We start from the raw sequence: 8845 nt of genomic DNA, 5'->3' as shown, positions 1-8845 counted from the left end.
CCTCAGTCAGCTCCTTCCGTGCCCCCACCTCCCTCTCAAATTCATGACCTAAGCTTGAATTATTAGTATTTTATGTGTATGCATACACATCTATAACCTGCCACATCCTTTTAGTGTCGCTCATGTGTATGTGTGTTCAAAGCTGACCACTTGGGAGCGAATAATCTACTGGGGGCTCAGCCTGGAGAAGACTGATTCTCCCTCCCTCGGCAGCCAGTCATTAGCTGGAGCTCTTTATCTAGGGCTTGTGAATTGTCTCCCTTTGCTGTCGTCTTCTCCGGGTCTTGTTTAGAACACCGTGTTGTTGATATTCCGTAGGTGCAACTTCCTTGTCCTTATAGAAAACCCTGCCTCACCACAAATGTTTTCAACTACTGACTCCTACAACCTTTCTACCCCTCTGAGATGTTTCTCCAGCCTTGAGTCTAGGGTTGTAACAGTGGGAGATGGACACTCTGTAGGCAGCTGTTCTCGGCAGTTTTGACCGGTTGGGGATTCTTGTGGTGGTTTCTATCCACTGCGAAAAGATAATTGTTCATTTTCAATCACTAATCCTTACTCTTCCGTTTCAGTATTTCGAAATTGTCCTTCCAGCATTCAAATGAAAATCGTCCTTGCTGGGGACATTGTGTCTTAAGCATCTTTGTGCCCCCAGTATCTCCCATCAGCCTGACTAAACAGACTTCTAGCACAATTTAATTGAAAGGGCGGATGGACTTTCAAAGCACTCTGGAGGGTTTCCCTCTTATTCAAGACTAATAGCTCCTTGTTTTAGTGGTTGTTTTGGATGGGTGAAGAAGGACATTACTGTACTAAGGGTCAGGCCCAGTGGGCACGTTCTCCACAAGCCCTCAATGGCTGCTGTTGACTTGTTCTCATACATGGACCAACAGGGACAGGGCCGCTCCTACCCCCTGCACGTTTGCTCCCAGCATGATTTTCAGAGAAGTGTGGAGTGTGGACTTCCAGCTCCAGCTACAGAAAAGCTCTGCTGAACAACACAGAGCAAACCAGCCTCTGAACAGCACAGTGACCTTCATACAACATGACACAGGTTGGCCTCGTGTTAGTTCATTTCCTTTATTTGGCTTGGGCCGGAAGGAAAGTCCTGGTTGTCAGTCCGTAGCTTGGTCAGTCCAGCCCTCTGTTTACACCGTCTGTGCATCCATATTCCCGCCACAACCAGGAAGACCAGTGACAGGGGTGCCAACGCAATGCCCCAGGAGAACGTGGAGGAGACTGCAGAAAAGAAACCGTGTAGGAAAGAAACCATGAGAAGAAACAGCTCTGCAGAACCAGGCAGCCCAGGGCACAGGGAAGAAACAAATCAGAGGGTTTCTCTTTCGATAAATTTCTAGAAAGTTTGTCTCTTACACCAAAGCCTATGATATCTGTGACATCATACAACAAGCAAGGTGGGCAACATCTACTTGAAGGACATCACAAAGTAAGGAGCCAAGGCCATGGGGCTGTACCCATGGGGTGGTGCGTGTGAAAAAGAGCTTGCTTTTGTCTCTGCTAGCTGTCCGTGATGTGCCGGGGACAATCTCTGTCTTGCCAGTGATCCTGGGGGTCATGGGGATTAAGTAGGAAATAAAGAAACTTTTGGTTAACGACCTTGGATGCTAAGATCATTTCTTTGGTTCAGTGTTGTGTATTTGATTCCTAGACCTATCTGTTATGGAAATACAAGAAGAGATTGCAAAACGCAATAACAAAAAAGTATGTATGAGAAGAGTGTTATTGGATATCACGCTGATAAGGTCACAATTCAACGATTTTTTTTTTTTGAGATAGGGTCTCAGTACCCAGTAGATCCTCAAACTCTTGACTCCCCCTTGTTTCGGTTCAGGGACTAGGGCTATAGGTATGTAGGATTCCACGTTTGTTAGAGCGGTGTTCACACCTCTCTCTCTCTCTCTCTCTCTCTCTCTCTCTCTCTCTCTCTCTCTCTCTCTCTCTCTCCCTGGAGGGTATGGGTGTGTACAGGCGCGGTATAGGGCATGTGTGTGGGTGTATGCATGTGGATGTGCATGGGGGGAGGATTGTAGGGTCAGTGGTGTGAGCATATGCGGATATGAGTGAGTGAGTATAGACGTGTGTGCAGAGACCAAGGACTAACTTGGGTATCTTCCTCTATCACTCTTCCCCCCCCCTCTTTTCCTTTTAATTAGGGTCTCTCATTGAACCTGGAGTTCATTTATTGTCTGGATTGACTGGTCAGTGAGCCCCAGGATTCTTCTGTCTCCTCCCCCCACCCCAGCCTTGTGATTATGGGTACATGTTACCATGGCTGACTTTTTACATGGATGCCTGGGATCTGAACTCAGGTTTGCTTTACCTGATGAACTTCTCCCCAGTATCAGATTAAACATTTGGAGCTAGGATTTGCCATGCTCTGCCTAGGGATGAACAGGCTCTGAAGCCAGTTCTATGGGGAATTTCCCCACCGTCTTACAATTCCCCATGGATGAGAACTATACGAAGCTGTTATTTTCTGAGAAACAAGTTCCATATACCTCTCAATCCTAATGTCCCCTTGAAAATCAGCCACAACCTCCCTAGGGACAGACATGCTAAGTTAGGACTTAGTGATCTAACGTGTAAAAGGTCTCCAGCGCAGGGACCACACACAGTCCAGGTTCCTTTGTTAATCTGGTACCCAGATGGGGAAGCAACTTTCTGTGGGACTCTGACTTCTAAATCCATACAACTCCTACATCATCAGGTCCCTCCCAGCTTGAATGGCACCGAGATGACCTGAGACAGCACCCCAGGCACTCCAGCTCCAGTTATACACCTTCAATCTGGAAGGAGCCAGGGCAGTTGCAGTCTGGGGCAGCTCAGGAGAATCTGTGTGGAGGTACCTGGAAATTTGCTTACCCGCACACAAACCTAAGGATCAGACTGCAGGTCCCCAGCACCTATGTATATGCAAGGTGGATGTGTCAGCCTGCTTATAATTCCAGCACCCAGGATTCAGTAAAGTGTCCACTGTGCAAACACGAGGACCTGAGTTTGAATCCCCAGCAGCCACGTAAAAGCTGGGTGCGCACATTTATAACCTCAACTCTGTGGTGGGGTAGAGATGGGCAGATGCCTGGAGTTTATTGGCTGGTCAGCCTAGCCAAAGCGATGTACTCTGCATTCAGTGGGAGACTCTGTCTCAAAAAAAGTATAAGGTGGAGAGCAATTGCAAAAGGCATCCAACATGCTTCTCTGCACCCACATGAACATACATGTACAATACACACGCTCACACACATTTTGAGGTTTGCTTTCAACGCCCCACGAGGAAACATCAGTGTGCAGCTCTGTCCAGCATCCATAAAGCATTCAACAAGCTGGGTTTTCTTTTCGTGTCCCCCAGATCCCTACCTTCTTTGACTGTGGTATGGAGTGACTGAAGACTCCTTGGATTCTTGGCCACACATTTAAAGTCCGTGTTGAGATCCTCCCTTGTGACTGGATCGAAAATCAGCGACACTTCCACATAGTTCTCATTGTTCTCTGAATATTGGCTGGGTGAGGAGACCTTTGATTAAGTACGACGTGCCTATGGCAAGTAGACCTGCCTTTTTCAAGATCGCCAGGCAGACATTCTCAAATTAGAAACAGCTGTCATGTATAAACTAACCAGGACTTCTGTGGAGCTCAAAGAACTGGTCCTCATATTTGGCTCTCTTTTGAGAGACCGTCTAGCATGTTCCTGGAGGACAATACGTCCTTGAAGATGCTGTTCATTGTAACAAAACACTTGCTAACAATAAAAACACGTACTCTCCTTTTGGTTTGGATGGCAAACTTCATTTGGGGGTGAACAAAAATATTTTCAATAATCAAGTAGAAACAGAAAATTCTAGTTTGGGAAATTTGACTCTCTCACCAGTCGGTTATTGCATGGTGAGGCAGAGGGAGTTTCCAGAACTCCATCCCCCATAGGTTTCTTCCCTCATTGCTATTTCAGCCCTTATGGCAAAAACAAATCCAGGTAAGAGGCATCAGCCAGTCTGGGGAAGGCCTTAATCAGGGTGGCCACCATTTGTAATGTTAGCAGAAGTCAAAGATATTCACTACCATCCCTTCGTCTGAATAAAGACATGCCAGCATGTGTTAACTGGGGCTATTAAGGAAGCAGGCTGAGTCTACTAACCTTGGACATTTATTGTGGCTAAGTCTTTGGAAACAAGGAACTGAAAGCAAATGATTGTGCTACTGCGCATCCTTCTCATCCACTAATTACACCCATAAAGAACTTCTTGTTAATCTTCCCCAAAATGCAAAAGAGTGCCAAACGTAAATCCAGGCTAATTCGAAATATCAAGACTGCAACTTAGAGAGCAGGGGAAGTTTTGAACCACCTGTCTCCTTCCCTGTCAACTTTCATAGTGCAAAAACCTATTGGAGGGATGGGTGCTTATACACAACTAATTCATATTCTTTCTCTTAGAACACATCGAGCTACAAGATGCAGTTCTCATGCAGATACTAGGGCAAGGCCTTACAGTGTTTACAAGAACTTATGGAAATCTTTAAGAGTAATGAATGTGGCAGAGTGGGCAACGGAACTATATGAACTCTGAGATAGACACGCAAAAACTCAAGAAATAAATGTTCAAAGAATCAACCGGCAAACTGCAACTCCTCCAAGTCCAGAGAATGTTTGGTTCTCAAGACAACTTTTTGCAAAATTCAATTTTTCAAGTTCCAAATCCCCAAGAGTTTATATCTTTTTAAGAAGTACTTTTCTTGCACGTATGTCATATTAACGGGCCCTGAATGTAACACCTCCTCCAGAAGGAAGCAAATCACAGCAGAGACCCTCACCCACTTACTGGAGTAGCCCCTCGGTCACACGGCCTCTTGGGTAGGCCACTGAGATAAAAGTGCTGTTAGCCATCCACCACACAATGGTGTTAGAAGATGTATCAGTTCCCAGAAACACCTTGCACGGGACTATGAGTCTTGACCCTGGGTATAGCAAGATAGAACACATCAACCATCAGAACCCAGCAGGGAAAGGGGCCCTCTGACTTCCCATCCTGCAGAAAGCTCTCAAGACAGGGCTTCTTTGTCTTCCCAAATACCCCTCACAAGTCAATCCCTTCCTTAGAGGAAAATTTAGTTTCCTCAAATGGTTCTGCTCAAGTAAAGCTTTGTTCGATTCTTATTTAACAAATATCCCCAGGACCATCCACTGGTCTATGCAGGCAATGGACTTGAATGGCTTCATCATGGTCGCTCAGTTCCTACAGAGCACCCAACATTCAAGGACTGTCTTCTTCTACACTGATTGTAACTACGTAAAATCCAACCATATGTGAGTCTTTCTTTTGGCTCCTTGCTGGTCTCTGCTCCACTCTTTCCCAGTAGAAGGCTCCATTCCAAGAGGTCCAAAGTTTAGAATTAACCCTTTGAAAACCAACTGCATAATCTAAAGACAGAGGCTCCTATACGGCTGTGCCATGAGATGGTGCCAATGCCTTGTGAAGTTACCTTTCTTTCTGAGTCACCAAAGAGGAGACGATGAAAAAGAAGAGTAAATCCCATTCCCTCACTTCTTACTCCTAAGACACACCTTCTGCAGTTGGCCTGTTCCTATTCTTGGTCCTATGTCATACTTAGAGAGAGAACATCAGCTCTCCTCCGTCGCTTCTTGTCCCTGTGACCTTAAACACTCCCCACCCTCACCCCCTGCTATAGTATAGCCCATTATATCTAGGTCATGTCTAATGCGCAAAAAGTCTGACCCCATGCCCAGAACTGGGATTAAATACATACATACATACATACATACATACATACATACATACATACATAAATAAATAAATCGGTAGTCATGTGACTCTACTACACCCTGTGGTGCCCTCAAAGCAAGAGATCGGAACCGGAATCCTTTTTGCCGGGTAGCACCTGAGATCTAAGAACCTGGCAGCCAGGCAGTACCAACTACTGTCTCCACGACTATGGCTTTCAAATAGCTGGTCAATAGGCAGGCAGGAGGGATACAACTAATTCTAACCTCTGTACAAGAGCTCTCTACCTCAGTGGCCTCAGGGTTTAACTTTAGCATTTAAATCCAACACTAAACCGAGGTAATAAGAATAATGTTTTGTTTTTAAAAAGGCCTCTGAAGCCAGAATGAACATCAAAACTATAAAAATCTATATTATTAAAACCAAACACATAAAAGGGTATGTACATGTCAGCTGACTTCCCAGGCATGCAGACCAGAATATGTATCCAGATTTGACCCCAAGTGTGAGTTTCGGAAGTGCACTCTTATCCCCATGACTCACCGGTGGCTTTTCCTTATGGTGAATTGCAGAAATAAAACCTTCCTATAGAGTTGGTGTAGGCATGGGATGGACTCCCACTGGACAGAGTAGATGCTCAATAAATGGCCAGCTCTTTCCTCCCATGAATGCCAAAAAGGGACTAGCACAGTTCCTTTATGTGCCTTTACTGGCCGCCCACTAAGGACCATCCAGCCAGTGTGTGTGGTGGTCAGGACATCCAGCATCAGGCATGGGGCGAGAACGGAAAAGCCCTTTTCCTCAGACCCTTGAGAGACTATAGCAGCTCCTCTAATAACAGGAAACTGTCTGCAATCACTGCTGGCTTTGTCTGACAAATAGATTCTTATAGGGACTCTGAGCAGTTGCTAAACATTGAGAACAAGAATTAAGCCATATACACCAAAGATGCCAGCTCTGAGTACTCTTTCCTCCAGTTAATAACTGTTACCAAATGATTTACCTCTTCACATTTAGGCTTTTGTAGGTGTAACTCTGAGAAAATAAAGCACTGTTGCTCTCAAATACTGGCAATCCTAAAAAGCGCTTGGCAAAAGACAGAGGTCCCCTGCATTGGTCATGCCGGTCCCTACATATTGCGGTTCTTGGGTTCCACTCAGGCAGTATACACCCAAGGGCATGGTGTGGTCAGCAGATGCAGATCTCCAACCCCCCGCCCCGATGGATTTCAGGCACCACAGTGGGCATGTGGGATACCCAGTCCTCGCAGATCCTTACCCAGAGATGCTGGTATTGTCTCTAGGGGAGAGATAATCACAGGGATGGATTCCGCGGTCATTTCTGAGAAGGTTGGAAGGAAAAGAGTTTGCATTAGGGAAGCCTCAGTTTCAAGCTGAGATTCGGATTCCATTGTTTAGTTAATTAAATGATCCTTCCCCACGTGGCCAGGCATTTCGAGAATCAGCCTTTGTCTGGCAACGGAAACAGGCTCTCCATAAAACTGAGCATCTTAAGCCAATCCTTTTCCCGGCAGAGACATTACTGGAAGAGGCCACGGTTGCACATTCCTCTGGCAGATGGTCTTTTTATCTGCTCTGTAGTGAACAATCAGCTGGTCCTCTCCCAGGCTTCCTGAAGGCACACTGATGATAGCCACAGGATGGCTTTTGCCTAAAAGTCTGCCCTACCCATCAACGCTAAAGATTCACTTCTTCAAGAGCAGACCCAGGGGTTGGAAAGTCGCCCGTGCATGAGACTAATCCCACGCTGGGTATTAAATTCAGTGGCCCAGCCCTGATCACAGATGCCTTTTTAACTAAGGAAATAATAAACTCTTCAAGGAGGCTTGAGTGGACCTCCACGGTATTTGAACCAGCTTGAAGGAGCTGAGCACCTGGCGTGGAGCAGAAAGGACAGCTGGGAGCAAGTGAAGGGCTGGGAGCACCTGGCCTCATGGGTCTCTTTTCTTCTCCTAAAAAGAACTTAAATTACCAGTGAAATAAGGACCTGCTGAGCTGACTGTGAAAGTTAAGGAGCAGATGGCTTCTCCACTGGGAAAGTAACACTGCTACCTTTAAGAAGGCTGGGACAGTCAAGGGAGTTCTCCAACTTGAGGATATACCTGCATGGTCTTGAGGGGGAAGGCCCTGGGATAGGCAGTACACACGTGACGCCGCTGTTTCTGGTTCAAGACCACCATTGGGGACTCACTGTGCCTCCCCAGGTTCACAACTCAGTACAACGTGTAGGTCTGCTGCCCCCTCATGTTTCTGTGCAGTATTACACACAAACAAGCAGTGGAGGACGTTCCCAAGCACTAGCCTGAATCAAGCGAGAAGTTATGAACACAGGACAGGAAAAAAGAAAGCATAGCCCAGAGGCTTGGGTTCATGGAGGATAAGATATCCCTTATGACACAAATGAATCTCTGGGTTCTGGGAGAGAAGCTATTTTCCCCTCATGGAAGTTACTTAACCCTCAGTGTTCCCAAGCTCTCTGATCTGCCTTTAATTTAAGTCTCCAGTTGTATCTGATCCTCAGTATAAAGAAAGACTGGCTATTCTCAAGGACAGAGTATGTGGGTCACATATTTTATTCTCCTTTCACTCAGCTTCCCCACCAGCATGTAAGAGATGGGATGGACATTAAACCGCTGTTAAATGCTAACATTTAACAGTAGTAATGCTGCCTACTGCCTTCTTTTCCCAGATAATTTGTCCTTGTCTAAGCTGAGCGTCACTTCTCTGGGTTTTCAAGATCTGAAGTCCTCTAAAATCTGGAATTCAGTGAGCGCCAATATAATGCTGCGAATGGAAAATGCCGTACTGTGCCACTTGGTTTTATGCAGAGTTACTTAAAATACTGGTGGCATGCGTCTGTAATCTCAGCATGGAAAGATTGCAAGAGGTTCATTCTCTAGCTGGAAGTCAGCCTGCAGCCCCTGGACCACATAACCATTCTAAGAATAGCTTGAGACCCCGCCTCAAAATAAAAAAATGATAGATAGATAGATAGATAGATAGATAGATAGATAGATAGATAGATGATAGATAGATAATAGATAGATAGATAGATAGATAGATAGATAG

The 8845-nt window shown here is 45.7% G+C and overlaps 1 protein-coding gene across 1 annotated transcript in view; it reads right to left on the bottom strand.

Annotated features, from left to right (window-relative positions):
• Nucleotides 1-1066: 1066 nt before the first annotated feature.
• The window catches only part of Il1r2 (interleukin 1 receptor type 2), a 19063-nt gene continuing 11284 nt past the window's right edge, over nucleotides 1067-8845 (bottom strand). Inside the window, exons 5-8 of the mRNA XM_013351011.2 lie at nucleotides 7035-7097; nucleotides 4836-4971; nucleotides 3379-3521; nucleotides 1067-1239 (exon numbers count right to left, since the gene is read on the bottom strand). Coding sequence (XP_013206465.1) covers nucleotides 1067-1239; nucleotides 3379-3521; nucleotides 4836-4971; nucleotides 7035-7097 — 515 coding nt within the window. The remainder of the gene's footprint in view (nucleotides 1240-3378; nucleotides 3522-4835; nucleotides 4972-7034; nucleotides 7098-8845) is intronic.

Source organism: Microtus ochrogaster, linkage group LG2 (genome assembly GCF_000317375.1).
Source record: "Microtus ochrogaster isolate Prairie Vole_2 linkage group LG2, MicOch1.0, whole genome shotgun sequence".
In the NCBI taxonomy this organism is placed as follows: Eukaryota; Metazoa; Chordata; class Mammalia; order Rodentia; family Cricetidae; genus Microtus; species Microtus ochrogaster.
The sequence above is the reverse complement of the archived record's forward strand: the minus strand, read 5'-3'. Positions and strand labels throughout refer to the sequence as shown.